Source organism: Balaenoptera musculus, chromosome 1, assembly GCF_009873245.2.
Source record: "Balaenoptera musculus isolate JJ_BM4_2016_0621 chromosome 1, mBalMus1.pri.v3, whole genome shotgun sequence".
NCBI lineage: Eukaryota > Metazoa > Chordata > Mammalia > Artiodactyla > Balaenopteridae > Balaenoptera > Balaenoptera musculus.
The window spans coordinates 125,311,488-125,333,581 of NC_045785.1; the positions used below are offsets into that span (position 1 = coordinate 125,311,488).

Here is a 22,094-nt window from a genome sequence, read left to right on the forward strand (position 1 = left end):
AGACTTTGTGGAAGATCAATGAATTTGAAGGCATGCTATAGAAACTATCAAAAAGCAAGCATGGAGAGAAAGAAAAATAAAGAAAAATTTAAAAACTAAAAAAAAAAAGACTTATGGGACAATGACAAGCTGTGCAATTGGAGCCCCAAAAGAAGAAAGGGTGATGAACAGAAATATATTTCAAGAATTAATTGCTAAAAAGAGTTCAAATTTGATGAAACCCACAAACCTACATATCCAACAAAATCAAAGGAGAATAAATGGAAAGAAAAATAAAGTAGGGCACATCATAATCAAATTGGCTATAAAACAAAAACAACAACAACAAACAAAACAACCCAGTGATAAACAGTAAAAACAAAAACAAAAACCTTAGAAACATCCAAAAAAAGAAACATAACAGTAGAACAAAGATAAGGATAAAAACAAAAACAACAACCTATCTAGAATTCTATAACCAGTTGAGAAAACATTTGGAAAATATTTTCCAAAATGAATGCAAAATAAAGACTTTTTCAGAGTATAGGTCTTTAACCTCCTTGGTTAAGTTTATTCCTAGGTATTTTATTCTTTTTGATGCAACTTTAAATGGGGATTGTTTTCTTGCTTTCTCTTTCTGATAGTTCATTATTAGTGTATAGAAAAGCAACAGATTTCTGTATATTAATCTTATATCCTGCAACTTTACTGAATTCACTTATTAATTCTAATAGTTTTTTTTGGTGGAGACTTTAGAATTTTCTCTATATAGTACCATATCATCTGAAAATCATGACAGTTTTATTTCTTCCCTTCCAACTTGGATGCCTTGTATTTCCTTTTCTTGTCTGATTACTGTGACTAGGACTTCTAATACTATGTTAAATAAAAGTTGGGAGAGTGGGCATCCTTGTCTTGGAAGTGAAAGACCTATACTATGAAAATCATAAAACACTGATGAAGGAAATTAAAGACAATACAAAGAAATGGAAAGATTGCAGAAATTAATATTATTAAAATGGCTATATTACCCAAAGCAATCTATAGATTTAATGCAATCCCTTTCAAAAGAGCCATAACATTTTGCACAGAATTCAAACAAATAATCTTAAAATTTATATGGAACCACAAAGGACCCTGAATTGCCAAAGCAATCTTCAGGGAAAAAAGAACAAAGCTGGAGGTATCACGCTCCCTAACTTCAGACTATATAACAAAGGTACGGTAGTCAAAATAACATGGTACTGACACAAAAACAGACACATAGATCAAGGGAACAGAATAGAGAGCCCAGAATAAACCCACACACTATGGTCATTCTACAACAAAGGAGGCAAGAATATACAATGGAGAAAAGACAGTCCCTTTAACAAGTGGTGCTGGGAAAACTGGACAGCTACATGTAAAGGAGTGAAATTAGAACATTTCCTCATACCATATACAAAAATATATTCAAAATGGATTAAAGGCCTAAATGTAAGACCTGAAACCAAAAATTTCTGGAAGAAAACATAGGCAGAACACTTTAACATAAATCGTAGCAATTTTTTTTTTGGATCTGTCTCCTATGGCAAAAGAAATAAAAGCAAAAATAAATATATGGGACCTATTAAACTTAAAAGCTTTTATACAGCAAAGGAAACCATTGACAAAATGAAAAGACAACCTACTGAATGGGGGAAAATATTTGCAAATGCTATGACCGATAAGGGGTTAATATCAAAAAATAAATAAAAAGCTCATACAATTCAATATCAAAAAAACAAACAACTAGATTAAAGAACTGAATAGACATTTTTCCAAAGAAGACCTACAGATGGCCAACAGGCACATGAAAAGATGCTCAACACTGCTAATCATCAGAGAAATGCAAATCAAAACCACAATGAGATATCACCTCACACCTGTTAAAATAGCTATTATCAAAAAGTCTACAAACAACAAACACTGGTGAGGATGTGGAGAAAAGGGAACCCAAGTACACTCTCAGTGGGAATGTAAATTGGTGCAGCCACTATGGAAAACAGTATGGAAGTTCCTCAAAAAACTAAGAATAGAACTACCATATGATCCAGCAATCCCACTGCTGGGTATATATCTGAAGAAAATGAAAACACTAATTCAAAAAGATACATGCATTCCAATAGCAGCATTATTTACAAGAGCCAAGATATGGAAGCAATCTAAGTATCCAACAACAGATGAATGGATAAGATGTGGTATATATACATACAATGGAATACTACCCAGTCATAAAAAAGAATGAAATTCTGCCATTGGCAACAATGTGCATGGACCAAGAGGCTTAGTAAAGTAAGTCACAGAAAGACAAATACTCTATATGTTATCATTTATATGTGGAATCTTAAAAATAAAACAAACACATGTATATAACAAAAGAGAAACAGACTCACAGATATAAAGAACAAACTAACGGTTACCAGTAGGGAGAGGGAAAGAAGTAGGGGCAAGATAGGGGTATGGGATTAAGAGATACAAACTGGCATGCATAAAATAAGCAACAAGGATATATTGTCAGGGAAATATAGCCATTATTTTTAATAACTTTAAATGGAATATAATCTATAAAAATATTGAATCACTGTGTTGTACACCTGAAACTAATATAATATTGTAAATCATTGATCTTTCAATTAAAAAACAGACTTTTTCAGATAAACAGAATCTGAGAGAATTCACCACCACCAGCCATATATCATAGAAAATGTTAAAGGAAGGACTTCAGACAGAAGAAAAATAATGCCAGACAAAAATATGGATCTATACAAAACAATGGTAAACATGTGGGTAAATATAAAACATATTTCACAGCAACTAACAAAGAAAAAAATGTAATTGATTATTTAAAGCAAAAATATTAAGAATGTATTGCAGAGTTTATAACATACATAGATGTAAAATGTATGACAACAGCACGCAGAATAGGAGAGAAGAAATGGAAGTATACTGTTTTAGGGTTCTTAACTCTATATGTGAAGTGGTTTAATGAAAAACATGGTCAAAGAAAAGTGCCTCTTACAGTGTCTGAAGCATTCAATGAATGGAACACTTCAGGCAGAAGTGAAAATACATATAAAGCCTGGAGGAAAAAGTACATTTGGGGTATATGAAGATCAGTAAAGGAGCCATGATATCAGGATCTGAGTGAGACCACAGGAAAGCAGTTAAGAGATGAGGCCAGATCATGGAGGACCATGTAAACCATTTTAATGACTTTTGAAGGTTTCTGATACATAATGCCAAAGTAAAATAAAGGCAATTTATTACAGAACAATATTTAAATATTAATCTGAACTCAGTCATCATGCCTACTAGAAATGCCAGAAGTTAAAAAAGGAGGGAGAGAACTTCAGAATTAATATGGTACACAGAACCCTACTCATTAGAATCCCTAGATGTATGCCCCTGAAGTCACTTTACTATTTCACAAAGGTGATATGAAATTGATTTTTATGGATAATTATGTTGAGTAGGATTTTCTGTCTAATGAAATTGAAGTACTGCCTACACATAAATGTCAAGAGCCAAGTTGTCAGTAGGGGTAGAAGAAGGCATGAGCACGTTATCCAAAAACAGAAGTGTAAATTTTGTCCACCTTTCTTTCACCTGTCTCTCTTTTCAGTATTAATAACAAATACCAGTAAAATGATAAACATAGAGGGCTGCACAAAATGCAAAGAAAAATGTTGAAAAAGGACTCCATCAACAGCTAAAAGTGTTCCTTAAAAAATGGACTTGAGAATTCTGTTAACAGATTAAGAGAATTAATTAATTAAAAGAATTAACAGAATTCTCAAGTCACCTAGGTTTTTACTTAAGCAAAACACTGTCAAACAAAAATGGACTTGTTTCCTTCCTTAATAGCCCTTTGACTACCATCCTTAAGCAGTTTCCTTAAGTAGTTGCAGTGGGATGTCTGATTTAATATCTCTCCTCACCAGGACATAAGCTCCATGAATGCAGGTAGTGTGCTTTTTTTGTTCATTTCTGTCTCCCTGGTAGCCAACACATTGTACGGCCCACAGGAGATACTCAATACATGTGTGGCAAATAATGGGATCATGATAACTCTATAAAATAGGAATTATTACCTTTTTATGATTGCAAATGCTGAAACAGCAAATTTAACTGCAAATGATCAACACTGAATCTACTATAAAGATTCTCAGCTACAGTAATAATAATAGTAGTAATAATAAAAATAGCTAATATTTACTAAAGCAATAGTCTCAGTATGTGAGACTGCTTTACATGATTTATTTCATTTAATCACAGTAACTTCATAAAGTAATAGCATTGTTTCTATTTTATATATGGGTAAACTAAGGCTTAAAGAAGGTGAATAACTTCCATGGTCACACAGCTGGTGGGTGTGTTTGGGATTTGAACTTTGCATCTGACTCCATAGCCCCCCCCCCAGAAAAAAAGGAAACTGAGGTCAGGAAGCTGTAAGCTGTTGCAATGGATTTTGGGAAACAGGAAAATTTTACAGTTTGAAGCAAGTAACATGGGAAAACCTAGAACTAGAGTAGAATTATTAAAAAATATCTGGTACAACAGTGTCAGTGATGCTGTACTATTTCACACTACATATTGTACATTTCACACCCTTACATCTTTAAGTTCAAAACAATAAAACGGATGGAACCACTAATATGACCTTATATATCTTATTTCTTTCATAAGTAAGAATCTGAAGACAAAGAGGGTAAAGTGCTGTACTAAAAGTCAGAGTAAGAATCAGATCACCTGTTTTTGTTTCTTTAGACTATGTTGCCTCTTAAGATTATTTTTACATGGCCTACTTTATAGAATTAAATAAATCTCATAAAATTAAGAGACATCCAGTATCAGCATTTAAAAACTTACCTCTTCCTTGAACTTAAAACTTGAGTCCTAAATATTAACTGTCATGAAAAATAAGAGACCCAAGAGGAAATACAACAATCACAATAGCAAGTGAGACCCAGGATTTGCTATCTGATTCTTGCTATCCCAAATTACCCAATGTAAGATATCACAATCATATGCATTTCTAGTAGATGAATACAGACCATCAAACAACTTCCTTTGAATGAAATAGTCAGAATCATGAAATGGGAAAAGAACTTTAAAAGAATCAGAGATTATATACCATTCATAAGAATATTATTGACTTCAATAAAATATTACTGGGATAAAAACACTCTTTCCCTTTAGGGAAAATTTTCAAGGAAACATTTCTTAGCATAAATAAAATTTTATATCATATAAATGCAGTAACATCTCAAAGATACCTGGATATTGATATATTCTGGTTCATATATATAGTGCATTCTCCCATTAAGAGACTGATACAAACCAATAATTTGAAATATTTGTTTTAAGCTGAATAAGTCATTTTCAGCTGAATAAAAATCATAACCATTACTAAAAAATACTCACAAGACTAATAATTACTCTGAAATAAGGTAGTTTTCCCCCTTCCAAACAGTCCCTCTGTTCCTTTTCCTAAGTAGGTTCTTTTATTAATATTACAAGATTTAAATAGTAATTATAGAGAATATCTTACTGAGAAGATTAAACCGAAGAAAGTACATCAATATCAATCATTCTGGGCTGTCCTGACATTAAAGTATAATACTGCTATTGTCATTCAAATTCCTGATTTCTCAGGGGAAATGACAAATACACTCAGTGATGTTTTTATCTTTATCTCCAGAATCCCAAGATCAAAAAATTCTAAGGGTAAATGTATACTATATAAAAAAATTGCATGTATGGTATTTTCAAAGCACAGTATAGCACAGAAATATAATGTTGTATACATGAAACATATAAAGTTATAAACCAATGTTACCTCAATAAAAAATAAATGAAAGAAAAAGATGAGGTTTTTTTTTTTTTTAAAGTTTTTTACCAAAGGGAAATATGGCCTACCTCAGATATGTACATAAAAAATTAGTGCCCTCAACTACTACTTGCTACCAAATTCAATACTATCTAATGTTGTATGAGAATGTAACTCAGGATCAAGGCTACTGTGAGATATGCCTCCATGAGTCTCTTCATCTTATATACAATAAAACTATAATATAATGTGCATTAATAAAGGTAGTTGCTTCTAACCATATTTTTTTAAAAGTCAATCAAACACACAAAAGAAGGAAAATGTAAAAAAGGAAGATTTAAGAAATGGAAAACAGGGCTTCCCTGGTGGCGCAGTGGTTGAGAATCTGCCTGCCAATGCAGGGGACGCGGGTTCGAGCCCTGGTCTGGGAAGATCCCACATGCCGCGGAGCGGCTGGGCCCGTGAGCCACAGCTGCTGAGCCTGCGCGTCTGGAGCCTGTGCTCTGCAACAAGAGAGGCCCGCGCACTGCGATGAAGAGTGGCCCCCGCTCGCCGCAACTAGAGAAAGCCCTCACACAGAAACGAAGACCCAACACAGCCATGAACAGATAAATAAATAATAAAAATAAAATAAAATTAAAAAAAAAAAAAAAAAAAGAAATGGAAAACATCTGTCACTGGTTGAATAAATGATGTTAAGATAAGAACGGGGTGGGGGACCTTCAAGATGGCAGAGAAGTAAGACGTGGAGATCACCGTCCTCCCCACAAATACATCAAAAAAAATCTCCATGTGGAACAACTCCTACAGAACAACTACTGAACGCTGGCAGAAGACCTCAGACTTCCCAAAAGGCAAGAAACTCCCCACGTACCTGGGTAGGGCAAAAGAAAAAGCAGAGACAAAAGAATAGGGATGGGACCTGCACCTCTGGGAGGGAGCTGTGAAGGAGGAAAAGTTTCCACACACTAGGAAGTCCCTTCACTGGTGGAGACGGGGGTTGGGCTGGGGGGAAGCTTCGGAGCCACAGAGGACAGCGCAGCAACAGGGGTGCAGAGGGCAAAGCGGAGAGATTCCCACACAGAGGATCGGTGCCGACCAGCATTCAACAGCCTGATAGGCTTGTCTGCTCACCTGCTGGGGCGGATGGGGGCTGGGGGCTGAGGCTCCAGCTTCAGAGGTCAGATCCCAGGGAGAGGACTGGGGTTGGCTGCGTGAACACAGCCTGAAGGGGGTTAGTGCACCACAGCTAGCAGAGAGGGAGTCCAGAAAAAAGTCTGGACCTGCTTAAGAGGCAAGAGACAAATGTTTCGGGTGCACGAGGAGAGGGGATTCAGAGCACTGCCTAAATGAGCTCCAGAGGAGGGCGCGAACTGCGGCTATCAGTGCAGACAGCAGAGACGGGCATGATATGCTAAGGCTGCTCATGTAGCCACCAAGAAGCCTGTGTGCAAGCACAAGTCACTATCCACACCTCCCCTTCCGGGAGCCTGTGCAACCCACCACTGCCAGGATCCCGTGATCCAGGGATAACTTTCCTGGGAAAACACACGGTGCACCTCAGGCTGGTGCAACGTCACACCAGCCTCCTCTGCCGCAGGCTCGCCCTGCATTCCGTACCCCTCCCTGTCCCTGGACTGAGTGAGCCAGAACCCCTTAATCAGCCACTCCTTTAACTCCATCCTGTCTGGGTGAAGAACAGATGCCAGAGGGCGACCTACACGCAGAGGCGGGACCAAATCCAAAGCTGAACCCCAGGAGCTGTGCGAACAAAGAAGAGAAAGGGAAATCTCTCCCAGCAGCCTCAAGAGCAATGGATTAAATCTCTGCAACCAACTTGATGTACCCTGCATCTGTGGAATACCTGAATAGACAATGAATCATCCCAAAACTGAGGCAGTAGACTTCGGGAATAACTGTAGACTTGGGGTTTGCTTTCTGCATCTAATTTGTTTCTGGTTTTATGTTTATCTTAGTTTAGTATTTAGAGCTTATTATCATTGGTACATTTGTTTATTGATTTGGTTGCTCCCTTCCTTTTATATATATATTTTTTCTTTCTTTTTCCTTTCCTTATTCTCTTTTTCAGAGTGTGTATGTGTATGCTTCTTTGTGTGATTTTGTCTGTATAGGTTTGCTTCTACTATTTGTCCTAGGGTTCTGTCCATTTTTTTCTCATTCTTTTTTGTTTAAGTATAGTTTTTAGCGCTTGTTATCATTGGTGGATTAGTTTTGGTTTGGTTGCTCTCTTCTTTCTTTCGGTTTTTTTTATTACATTTTAATATTTGTATTTTAATAGTTTATTTTATTTTATTTATTTAGTTTTCCTTTCTTTCTTTTTTTCTCTCCCTTTTCTTCTAAGCCATGTGATTGGGAGGGTCTTGTTGCTCTGGTCGGGTGTCAGGCCTGAACCTCTGAGGTGTGAGGCCGACTTCAGGACGTTGGTCCCCCAGAGACCTCCCAGCCCCACGTAATATCAATCGGTGAGAGCTCTCCCAGAGATCTCTGTCTCAACACTAAGACCCAGCTCTACTGAACAACCAGCTCCACTCAACGACCAGGATGCCATGCCAAACAACTAGCAAGACAGAAACACAACCCCACACATTAGCAGATAGGCTGCCTAAAATCATAATGAGCTCACAGACACCCCAAAACACACCACCGGATGTGGTCCTGCCCATCAGAAAAACAAGATCCAGCCTCATCCACCAGAACACAAGCAGCAGTCACCTCCACCAGGAAGCCTACACAACCCACTGAACCAACCTTAGCCACTGGGGGCAGACACCAAAAACAACAGGAAGAACAAACCTGCAGCCTGCGAAAAGGAGACCCCAAGCAAGGTAAGTTAAACAAAATGAGGAGATAGAGAAACACACAGCAGATGAAGGAGCAAGGTAAAAACCCACCAGACCAAACAAATGAAGATGAAATTGGCAGTCTACCAGAAAAAGAATTCAGAGTAATTATAGTTAAGATGATAAAAATCATAGAAATAGAATGGAGAAAATACAAGAAATGTTAAACAAGGACCTAGAAGAAATAAACAGCAAACAATGATGAACGACGCAATAAATGAAATTAAAAATTCTCTAGAAGGAATCAATAGAAGAAAAACTGAGGCAGAAAACGGATAAGTGACCTGGAAGATAAAATAGTGGAAATAACTACCACAGAGCAGAATACAGAAAAAAGAATGAAAAGAATTGAGGACATTCTCAGAGACCTCTGGGACAACATTAAATGCCCCAAAATTCAAATTATTGGGGTTCCAGAATAAGAAGAGAAAAAGGACTGAGAAAATATTTGAAGAGATTAGAGTTGAAAAATTCCCTAATATGGGAAAGGAAATAGTCAATCAAGTCCAGGAAGCGCAGAGAGTCCCATACAAGATAAATCCAAGGAGAAACACGCCAAGACACATATTTATCAAGCTATCAAAAATTAAATACAAAGGAAAAATATTAAAAGCAGCAAGGGAAAAGCAACAAATAACATACAAGGAAATCCCCATAAGGTTAACAGCTGATCTTTCAGCAGAAACTCTGCAAGCCAGATGGGTGTGGCAGGACAGATTTAAAGTGATGAAAGGGACAAACCTACAACCAAGATTACTCTACCCAGGTGGGAGGGGATGCAACAGTGAGGAGATATGGGGATATATGTATATGTATGGCTGATTCACTTTGTTATATAGCAGAAACTAACACACCATTGTAAAGCAATTATACTCCAATAAAGATGTTAAAAAAAAAAAAAGATTACTCTACCCAGCAAAGACCACATTCAGATTCAATGGAGAAATTAAAACCTTTACAGACAAGCAAAAGTCAAGAGAATTCAGCACCACCAAACCAGCTTTACAACAAATGCTAAAGGAACTTCTCTAGACAGGAAACACAAGAGAAGGAAAACACCTACAATAACAAACCCAAAACAATTAAGAAAATGGTAATAGGAACATACATATCGATAATTACCTTAAATGTCAATGGATTAAATGCTCCAACCAAAAGACACAGACTGGCTGAATGGATACAAAAACAAGACCCGTATATAGGCTGTCTACAAGAGACCCACTTCAGACCTAGGGACACATACAGACTGAAAGGGAGCGGATGGAAAAAGATATTCCATGCAAACAGAATTCAAAAGAAAGCCTGAGTAGCAATTCTCATATTAGACAAAATAGACTTTAAAATAAAGACTATTACAAGAGACAAAGAAGGACACTACATAATGATCAAGGGATCAATCCAAGAAGAAGATATAACAATTGTAACTATTTATGCACCCAACATAGGAGCACCTCAATACATAGGGCAAATGCTAACAGCCATAAAAGGGAAAATCAACAATAACAAAATAATAGTAGGGGACTTTAACACTCCACTTTCACCATGGACAGATCATCCAAGATGAAAATAAAAAAGGAAACACAAGCTTTAAAAGACACATTAAACAAGATGGACTTAATTGATATTTATAGAACATTCCATCCAAAAACAACAGAACACACTTTCTTATCAAGTGCTCATGGAACATTCTCCAGGATAAACCATATCTTGGGTCACAAACCAAGCCTTGGTAAATTTAAGAAAATTGAAATTGTATCAAGTATCTTTTCCGACCACAACGCTATGAGAGTAGATATCAATTACAGGAAAAAATATGTAAAAAATACAAACAGATGGAGGCTAAACAATACACTATTAAATAACCAAGAGATCACTGAAGAAATCAAAGAGGAAATCAAAAAACACCTAGAAACAAATGACAATGAAAACACGATGACCCAAAACCTATGGGATGCACACAAGCAGTTCTAAGAGGGAAGTTTATAGCAGTACAATCCTACCTCAAGGAAAAAGAAAAATCTCAAATAAACAACCTCACTTTACACCTTAAGCAATTAGAGAAAGAAGAACAAAAAAAACCCAAAGCTAGCAGAAGGAAAGAACTCAAAAAGATCAGACCAGAAATAAATGAAAGAGAAATGAAGGAAACGACAGCAAAGATCAATAAAAGTTAAAGCTGGTTCTTTGAGAAGATAAACAAAATTGATAAACCATTAGCCAGACTCATCAAGAGAAAAAGGGAGAAGACTCAAATCAATAGAATTAGAAATGAAAAAGGAGAAGTAACTACTGACACTGCAGAAATACAAAGGATCATGAGAGATTAGTACAAGCAACTATATACCAATAAATTGGAAAACCTGGAAGAAATGGACAAATTCTCAGAAAAGCACAACCTTACAAAACTGAACCAAGAAGAAACAGAAAATATAAACAGACCAATACTGAGATTGAAACTGTGATTAAAAATCTTCCAACAAACAAGAGCCCAGGACCAGATGGCTTCACTGGCAAATTCTAACATTTAGACAAGAGCTAACACCTATCCTTCTCAAACTCTTCCAAAAAATTGCAGAGGAAGGAACACTCCCAAACTCATTCTACGAGGCCACCATCACCCTGACACGAAAATCAGACAAAGATGTCACAAACAAAGAAAACTACAGGCCACTATCATTAATGAACACAGATGCAAAAATCCTCAACAAAATACCAGCAAACAGAATCCAACAGCACATTAAAAGGATCATACACCATGATCAAGTGGGGTTTATCCCAGGAATGCAAGGATTCTTCAATATACGCAAATCAACCAGTGTGAAAAACTGTATTAATAAATTGAAGGAGAAAACCATATGATCATCTCAATAGATGCAGAAAAAGCTTTTGACAAAATTCAACACCCATTTATGATAAAAACACTCCAGAAAGTAGGCATAGAGGGAACCTACCTCAACATACTAAAGGCCATATATGACAAACCCACATCCAACATTGTTCTCAATGGTGAAAAACTGAAACCATTTCCACTAACATCAGGAACAACAAGGTTGCCCACTCTCACCGCTATTATTCAACATCATTTTGGAAGTTTTAGCCACAGCAATCAGAGAAGAAAAATAAGTAAAAGGAATCCAAATCGGAAATGTAGAAGTAAAACTGTTACTGCTTGCAGATGACATGATACTATACATAGAGAATCCTAAAGAGGCTACCAGAAAACTACTAGAGCTAATCAATGAATTTGGTAAAGTAGCAGGATACAAAATTAATGCACAGAAATCTCTTGCATTCCTATACACTAATGATGAAAATTCTGAAAGAGAAATAAGGAAACACTCCCATTTACCACTACAACAAAAAGAATAAAATACCTAGGAATAAACCTACATAAGGAGACAAAAGACCTGTATGCAGAAAACTATAAGACACTGATGAAAGAAATTAAAGATGATACAAATAGATGGAGAGATATACCATGTTCTTGGATTGGAAGAATCAACATTGTGAAAATGACTATACTACCCAGAGCAATCTACAGATTCAATGCAATCCCTATCAAATTACCAATGGCATTTTTCACAGAACTACAACAAAAAATTTCACAACTTGTATGGAAACACCAAATACCCCGAATAGCCAAAGCAATCTTGAGAAAGAAAAGCAGAGCTGGAGGAATCAGGCTCCCTGACTTCAGACTATACTACAAAGCTACAGTAATCAAGACAGTATGGTACTGGCACAAAAACAGAAATATAGATCAATGGAACAGGATAGAAAGCCCAGAGATAAACCCACACACATATGGTCACTTATTTTTGATAAAGGAGGCAAGCATATACAATGGAGAAAAGACAGCCTCTTCAATAAGTGGTGCTGGGAAAACTGGACAGCTACATGTAAAAGAATGAAAGTAGAATACTCCCTAACACCATACACAAAAATAAACTCAAAATGGATTAAAGCCCTAAATGTAAGGCCAGATACTATAAAACTCTTAGAGGAAAACATAGGCAGAACACTCTTTGACATAAATCACAGCAAGATCCTTTTTGACCTACCCCCTAGAGAAATGGAAATAAAAACAAAACTAAACAAATGGGACCTAATGATCCTTAAAAGCTTTTGCACAGCAAAGGATATCATAAACAAGACAAAAAGACAACCCTCAGAATGGGAGAAAATATCTACAAATGAAGCAAAGACAAAGGATTAATCTCCAAAATTTACAAGCAGCTCATGCAGCTCAATATCAAAAAAACAAACAACCCATTCCAAAAATGGGCAGCAGATATACAGACTGCCAACACACACATGAAAGGATGCTCAACATCACTGATCATTAGAGAAATGCAAATCAAAACTACAGTGAGGTATTACCTCACACTGGTCAGAATGGCCATCATCAAAAAATTTACAAACAATAAATGCTGGAGAGGATGTGGAGAAAAGCGAACTCTCTTGCACTGCTGGTGGGAATGTAAATTGATACAGCCACTATAGAGAACAGTATCGTTCCTTAAAAAACTAAAAATAGAACTACCATATGACCCAGCAATCCCACTACTGGGCATATACCCTGGGAAAACCATAATTCAAAAAGAGTCATGTACCACAGTGTTCACTGCAGCTCTATTTACAATAGTCAGGACACGGAAGCAACCTAAGTGTCCATTGACAGATGAATGGATAAAGAAGATGTGGCACATATATGCAATGGAGTATTACTCAGCCATAAGAAGAAACGAAATTGAGTTATTTGTAGTGAGGTGGATGGACCTAGAGACTGTCATACAGAGGGAACTAAGTCAGAAAGAGAAAAACAAATACCATATGCTAACACATATGTATGGCATGTTAAAAAAAAAGAAAAAGTTTCTGAAGAACCTAGGGGCAGGACAGGAATAAAGACACAAACGTAGAGAATGGACTTGAGGACACGGGGAGGGGGAAGGGTAAGCTGGGACGAAGTGAGAAAGTGGCATGGACATATATACACTACCAAATGTAAAATAGATAGCTATTGGGAAGCAGCCGCATAGCACAGGGAGATCAGCTTGGTGCTTTGAGTCCACCTAGAGGGGTGAGATAGGGAGGGTGGGAGGGAGACGCAAGAGGGAGAGGATATGGGGATATATGTATACGTATAGCTGATTCACTTTGTTATACAGCAGAAACTAACACACCATTGTAAAGCAATTATACTCCAATAGAGATGTTAAAAAAATAAAAATAATAGATAATAGCTAATTTCATAAGCCCTAAGAATTTGAGATGAGGGAATATATTTAATTAGAAAGCATACAAATAGTCATCAAAAATTGTAGCATAATCAGACAGAAAAAGACAAACATCGTATGATATCAGTTATATGTGGAATCTAAAAAAATGATACAAATGAACTTATTTACAAAACAGAAACAGACTCACAAATTTAGAAAACACACTTATTGTTACCAAAAGGGAAATGTGGGGGGGAGAGATAAATTAGGAATTTGGGATTAACATATACACACACTACAATATATAAAATAGATAACCAACAAGGACTTATTGTATAGCTCAGGGAACTCTACTCAATATTCTGTAATAACCTAAATGGGAAAAGAATCTGGACAAGAATAGATATATGTATATGTATAACTGAATCACTTTGCTGTATACCTGAAACTGACACAACATTGTAAATCAACTATACTCCAATATAAAATGAAAATTTTAAAAATTTAAAAATAAATTAATAAAAAAGATAAGAACACATTTTAAAATTTCTTCCATTTAAGAAAAGAGCATAACTCTAAAATGAGGAGGCTAACAAGATTAAAGTTCAATAACCTATAGCAAAAGAACACTCTGGTTCCTCTAAAGAAGGGTGGATCACTACCAGTATGCTGAATGCAAAATATAATATCTCATTATTGGTCTTTACTGTGTAGGGCTAAATAAGACAAAGGCTCAGGTCATTTCTTGGACCAGCTCCTTTTTCCTTTTTTAAAGTAGGTTGAAAGGAAAGGGCATAGAGAAGTGAGGAGAGGGGAACCTAGTTTCATAGTCAGGAATAGTGAACTTTATGCAAAGAAAAAAAAAAGCCAAAATTCTCTATAAAACAATGTGGGTGATGAGGCAGGCCACCAGCACAAATGTATCTAATTTGATAAAAGGGGAAGGAAACTAACTTTGATTAAATATCTATCATGTATTATTTTAAGAAACAACATTCAGTTTATCTGAATATAGTCTTGTTTTCAAGAACGAATTTCACTGCCCTCTAAACAACTCCCTTTAAGTCTTACCATTTCTTCAGTCTCCATCGCATTGTCAGATGATTCTATCTGCATTTGTATCATTAAGTAGACACTAACTACCGCTATGAAGTTACATTAAGAACTATTTGCTCTCAACTTTTTAAAGCATTTTGGACAGTCTTCCACCCTGAGAATATTATAATGTTCATAGATAATATCAAAATGTGTCAATATCTCAGCAAAGTGTTTTTTCGATTCCTGTGTATTTTTTGTTTCATAAATGAAATAGCATCATATTTTTAAAACTGACCCAGTGGCTCTGAGGGATAAAAAATGCCTCAGTCACTGGTATGATCAGTTGGCAATTGGCAGAATCATGAATACTTCAAGCTATAGTTTTATGATTATAAATTATACTGAGATCTACAGGATTTGAGATACACAAGTTGTTTTCAGTACCAATGCTTTACATTTATTTCAATACTTACGTTATACTCAGACACGACTCCTTTATAAATTTCATAAAACTCTTCAACATTAACTCGATCCATGTTGAACTATATTTTAAAAAAAAAACAAAAAACGTAAGCCAACCAACAAAATAGAATGAGCCACACTTAGCACTCAACATTTATGATCTCTTGGATATATTTCCTTTAAAATGTAAACCTTGAACAAATTAAACAGTCTTTGAAGAAAAAGTGTTAAAGTTCAGCTCATCAATAACAAATTATTGTTTATCAAAAATAAAAAATTATTTATAACATTTGAGTACTTAAATATATCAAGCATTGTTCTAGGTCCTGTAGGTACATCATCTCATTTAATCGTAAAAACCATCCTACAAGGTAAGTAAAGTTAATAGCCCCCATTTACAGATAAGGTGAAGACTCAGAGGGGTTATGTAGCCTTCAGTACTTAGCATTCCATCTTAAGCAGTCTGATCCCACTGATAGTACTCTCAACCACTACACTCTACCTCGCTGAATAAAACCTCATTCCTGGTACAGAAACGACTTATGTATCTATACAATGTAATGTTGTTTACCGATAGATTAGTGCACAAATAAGAAGCACAGGGAGATCAGCTTGATGCTTTATGACGACCTAGAGGGGTGGGATAGGGAGGGTGGGAGATAGGGGATATGGGGATATATGTATACATCTAGCTGATTTGCCTTGTTGTACAGCAGAAACTAACACAACATTGTAAAGCAATTATACTCCAATAAAGATGTAAAAATAAATGAATAAATAAAAATAAATTTAAAAAATTTTTTAAAAAAGAAATACTACTAAAGAAAAGTTCTTCAAGTTTTGTAGAGGGGGCTGGAAATAATACCCTTTTCCTCCCAAGCATTCAGAAAAATCCCTAGTCTGGCTCATAATAAAGCACTGACACCATTCATCTGGAAATCCTACTAGTCTTCAAAAAGAATTGTCAGAATATGCTAATAAGGTAAACCTACAAAGAGTCATTCTTATCCAGGCTGGATTCAAACTTAGAAATAAAATTTCATGAAGTTCTACCATCTCAAGAACCAGAACCTTAAATTTTTAAAAAATAGCCTCAGACTTCCCAATTTTGTTTTCCTCCCTACTTTGCTTCTTTATTGCCAGGATTGAAGATCACTAAGAAGTTTCTGTCTACCCAGAATATAGTTCAAACTAGGAAGATTTATTTTCATAGGCAACATAACTATTACAGGGAGGGAATTTTGTTTGATTTCAGTATATTATTTGATATTCATACAAATTGTTATATTACTAATACCATAAAATAATAACAGAAAATATAATTTATTAAATACTTAGTAACTTGTACTGGAAATTCTACAAAGCATTGTGTAGGGTTATTTCATTTATTCCATGAAATAATCCATTGAGGCAAATAATATTCTCATTGCCTAGCTGAGAAAACTGAAGATAAGAATGCTTAAAATCTGGCCAAGTTCACATACCTAGAAAGCAGAAGACACATGATTCAGAAATAGAGCTTTCTGATTCCAAAAATCACGACACGATTGCCACTAAACTACCATGCCTCCCCCATAAGTTCAATCGATTCTTTTTTTTTAATTATTTTTTTTCACTGAGCACCTACTATGGACAATCACTATTCTAGGTTGTAGGCCTAGAGTTAGATCAATGATTAATTCTAAAATTTCCACAAGGATTACTACTTAAGGAGGCTTAGGTCCTATAACCCTGTGACTACATCACCAAGCTAATAATTTGAGAACGTTTTGGCTAACAATTTCATTATAGTCCTGGGTAAGATTCTTCAATTATTAACTTCCTCATCAGTCTCCAAGTTGTGCCTGATAACTCTGTAAACTAGCTGATATTTCTGAACTTTTCTCAGCTTATTATCATTCCCACCAATCCGGGATACAAAATAGGCAGAACTTCAGTTAGTGCCCTGACCTCTGATTTTGGGTGATCCTAAGACTTCATAGAAATCAAAAGCAGTTCCTTTTCAGAAAAAGAGCAAATAAATTATATTGGTAAGAAAATTCTTTCCAAAACTGGCATTGCACTGTCATAATAACGCAAACTTGCTGGCCTTCAAAAATTGTAAAATGTGAAGATAGACTAATTAAAGATGATTTTAAACCCTAGAACAACACTAAAAAAAATTTTAGAGGTATAAGTAATAAATTGGTAGTGGAAATAAAATGGAATCATTAAAAAAAATCCCATTAATGCAAGAAAAAGAGGAAAAAAGAAACAACAACAACAAGAAAATTGTAAAATGTAAATTATTTATTTGATTCCTATAATAATTTGTGCCCAATTTATTGTCAAATGCACTGATAAGTATAGTACAAAGATATAGAAGGACTCTATAGAAGTTAATATTGTTTCTTCAGTGAAGGGTTTCCTAGAAATGTGACAGCAGGGTAATTTTGAATGATTGTGGGATCCGGAGATCCAGTGGTATGACTGCCAAGAGAGGGGCTGAAATGTGCTAACTCCAAAGAAGATCCTGAGGCAAACTCCAGAAACCAGCAAAGGTCCTGGGAAAAATCTGAATTGATTCTCTTCTTAGTCACAAATCCAGACAACAGAAAATATCATTATAACTACTTAGCTTAATTCTATATTTTGTTTGGAGGAACTAAATGTATTGTTTCAGTCTGTATTTATTTTGCAACTAAAGTTCCAGGAATTATATAAACCTGCTTTATAAGCTTAAATTAGATGTACCATTAGAATATTAGTTCTCTTAGTGAGAGATTATATAGGTAAAATCAGTTCAAAACTATTTTTTTACTATAAGGTTATCAAGTTCAACAAATACATCTTTTTATTTTTAATGCACTGAGTTCACAAGTGCACAGAGAAAATTCAATGTAAAAAATTTTAAAGCATACTTCAAAAAAAAAAAACACAGTTCCTCAGTAAGTTATGACTCATTGCAAACTACCTACCATCTGCATAGCTGAAATTTCAAAACCTGCATCTCGGATAGCCATCAGAATCTTTCCCAGCAGTCCTGAAAATACAGAACAAATGAGTGCAAAAAATATAAAATTTCTAAGGCATTTTAGTTTTAGAGAAACGCAAATTTTCTATATCAAAGTACTTTGCTTACATTCTATAGGAAGGAATCACATATTTCTGAGGGAAACTAAACCCCTAATACTGTAATCCCATTTGATTCACTTAGTAAAGTGCTTCAGGAATAACAACAATGATCTTGAAGATTATGCAAAAAACTTTTAAGTTACTATTGCCTGTAAGGACCCTGAGGGCTAGTGATGTAAAGAATATGAAAATCAAACAATTAAACTAATATTACAAAAAAAATGAAATGTTAAAGTACCAGATACAGAAGGAGTTCACAGGAGGAGTTCAAAGAAGGAGAAATATCAAATTATAGCTGAAGAAGGGAACAGAAGCTTCAAGGGGATATGAGAGCATGAACTGGCCCTTAAAGGCTACAGGTAGATGGCATTATATAGGGACAGAGGTATAAAAAAGAGACAAGGCATAATTCTGAGAAAAATGTGAATATGTGTACACAATAGTAAGAAGTCAAAAAAGAAAAAGATAAAAAAGGGAAAGAGATTTAATCCAAATTGATAAAGGCCTTAGATGTCAACATGAGGAATTTGGTCTTTATCCCACGAATAGTAACATTTATAATGGTGTTTGTAGACTCTGGAGGTCTAGAACTGATTTTTGAGATTCCATTAGTCTTCTATAAAAATCTTCTAAGTTTCTTTTTTTCAAGTGAACTAAAATTCTCTCTCTTTCATACACACACACACACACACACACACACACACACTCCATATTCTGGATCATCTTGATGCTCACCTAATCACCCCAAAAAACCAAGTAGTATCAGTGCCCGAATGTGCATTTTTATTTACTATCTTACTGCTGCCAAATAGCCTATTTTAATTGTAGCTGGCTGAGGGATGAAAATAAAAAAACGACAAGGACAGATCTATTTCTCAAATGATATGTTTGTACCAAGTGAAGACCAAATGATACCATAATATGCTGTAGAAACAAAGGTTTCTCAGAAGTTTCAAGAGTAGAATAGGCCCAGTGGTGCAGTGGTTAAGACTCCAAGCTCCCAATGCAGGGGGCCCGGGTTCAATCCCTGGTCAGGGAACTAGATCCCACGTGCGTGCCGCAACTAAGAGTTCACATGCCGCAACTAAGGAGCCCACCTGCCGCAACTAAGACCAGGTGCAACCAAATTAAGTAATTAATTAATTTTTTTTAAAAAAAGAGTAGAATAGGCCCATGCCAAACTCAGAGCACTTAGTACCATATTCATGTTGAGCTTACTGATTAAGTTTCAGCAAACATCTTTTGTCACATTAATGTTAACTTAAATTTTATCCATTTTATAGTTTTGTTTGTAATGAATTTGTAAACTGTTTAGTTATACAGTTTTATGTGCAAACGTTTATATTTACTTGTATATTTGGACATATTTAAGTTACATTATATTTAAAATATTTTATGTCAACACTGGGAATCCATGAGAAAATTTTTCCTTCAAAAGAAACACTGCCAAAAGAAATGAATCACTGAAAATGTTGAACAGGAGAATACAGGATAAATACAGTATTTTAGGAAGATTACTAATGTAATAATAATGGGCAAGCTGGTCTGAAGAAAAGAATAAGGGATAGAAAGAGTAGCAAAGGCCGCTGAAGTCATCTACTATGCTGACTGGACCTGGATGGTAGTAGTAGAGAAATAAAGAAGTAATGAATATAAGATATTTCCAAACAAAAAGTAACAAGACTAAAGTAACAAGACTCAAGTGAACATAGAGTATGAACATGAAGGAATAAAGGTTTTGAGTCTAAGTAACTAGAAGAATGATAGCACTTTTAAGAAGAAAACAAGCTAAGAAACCAAATTAAGAAAAAAGTGAATGATTCTGGACATAGAAACAGAATTTTAGAGCAGAACACTGATAAGCATTTGAGAAGACAGCATACCCAACGGCAATAAAAATCATCAAGAAATGAATGAATAAACTCCCTATACTACATTGGTAATATGGGGTTGTATTCCAATAGATAGACAGATATAATTAGGCTACAGAGAGGTTAGAGCTGAAGTGATGAGAATAGATGACTACTTGTTTGACAAAAAGAAGGCCAAAAGCAAAAAAAGAGTTGGGAGGAATGAGTTTTGAGAAAATATCTAAAGTTTGGGGACATGTAAAAGGATACTTGCAAAAGAATAAAGAAGGAAAATATTACAGTAGTATCAAAAGAAGGAGGAAATTCTTAGAGTACAGGGATAGTTAAGAATTAAAGGAGATTAAGCACCTTGGAACTAAGATAACTCCTTTGGCTTAAGCAAGGGGGTATGATGATATTAAAGAAAGTCATATCAACAGAGTGTTAGGAAAGAGAAGTTAGATAATCTATTAGTAATCTGTACCAAACACTCAGATGGCATCAGGCACAGGAATGTTAACCAAAATTCCAGGTCTTTTATCAATAGGAAAAGTATAGACAAAAGTTAGGAAAGAAGAAAGTAAATTAATTATTGGGGGCTGAGCCCTTTCATATGAAGTTATTCCACTTAATCCTTAAAGCAATACACTAAAACAGGGGCTACCATCCCACCATAAGGTGAGAATATATGAAGATTTGGAGAAGACAAATAACTTGCTCAACGTTACAAAATTAGTGGGTCTCCAAATCTCACTGTCTTTCTGCAAGTTTCAATAGAAAAACAGGAACGTGTATATGAAAGCCTGATATGTAAAACTCACTAGACAATATAACCCCCTGAGGCAAGGGCCATGTTCATTTTAGGACTCATTTTATCTCCAGTGACACTAGCATAGTGTCTAGCATGTAGTAGGTAGTTAACAAATATTGTTCACTGAATTACAAAGTTAATAAAAGAAATAACCAAAGGAAAAAACAATCATAGCTATCTGACTGATCCAAGTCTGAGAAACTCTAAAGCTCTTCAGAGCACAATTAGAAAATACCAGAAAATTGTAAAGGAGTAATTAAAATTAGAGAAGGGAAAAAATTTTTAATTTTTTGGTTTAACAGTTTGAGGAAAAAAGTTCATACTGGCCTCATGCCACATACAAACATTAATCCTAATGAATTCAAGGTAAATGTAAAAAAAATAAAGGCAATTGATTAGAAAAACATATAGGTGATTATACTCATGATATAGGTAGCCTTTTTAAAAGGAAAGAAAAAGGTTGGTTCCTTGCTGTAAGCTTCAATTCCAGCTCTGGATAGACTCACCCTCCTCTAATATGCAATCTTTTTTTTCATATCTTTTTCCATATATTTATTCTTTTCCGCTTGGTCCATTTTTCCTCTCACCCTCACCATCAGTCCACCTTCTAACTCTTTCCTCAGTGTCTCCTGAAGCCCTGAAGTATTTTGAACAGTTACCTTCATGCCCTCAGTCTCAGTTACCCCACCACAAGCTCTTAGAATTTAATCTTCATTTTCATTTACCTGCAATCGTAACAGGTTAAAGGCTTGCCTCCTTTTCCCCCTTGCTATAATTTAAATTTTTGTGTGCCAACCAACTTCATATGTAGCCCAACATGATGGTATTAGGAGGTGGGGCCTTTGGAAGGTGCTCGAGTCATGAGGCTGGAGCCCTCATAAATGAGATCAGTAAAGGCCGAGATTT

General features: G+C 35.4%; 1 protein-coding gene across 4 annotated transcripts in view; it reads right to left on the reverse strand.

The window, feature by feature from the left end:
* The window catches only part of NME7 (NME/NM23 family member 7), a 243,502-nt gene that overhangs the window by 126,607 nt on the left and 94,801 nt on the right, over positions 1 to 22,094 (reverse strand). For all 4 annotated transcript variants that reach the window (XM_036847866.1, XM_036847885.1, XM_036847876.1 and 1 more), the window contains 2 exons: positions 18,371 to 18,435; positions 15,425 to 15,493 (listed from right to left, as the gene is read on the reverse strand). In XM_036847866.1, the coding sequence (XP_036703761.1) occupies positions 15,425 to 15,493; positions 18,371 to 18,435 (134 nt within the window). The remainder of the gene's footprint in view (positions 1 to 15,424; positions 15,494 to 18,370; positions 18,436 to 22,094) is intronic.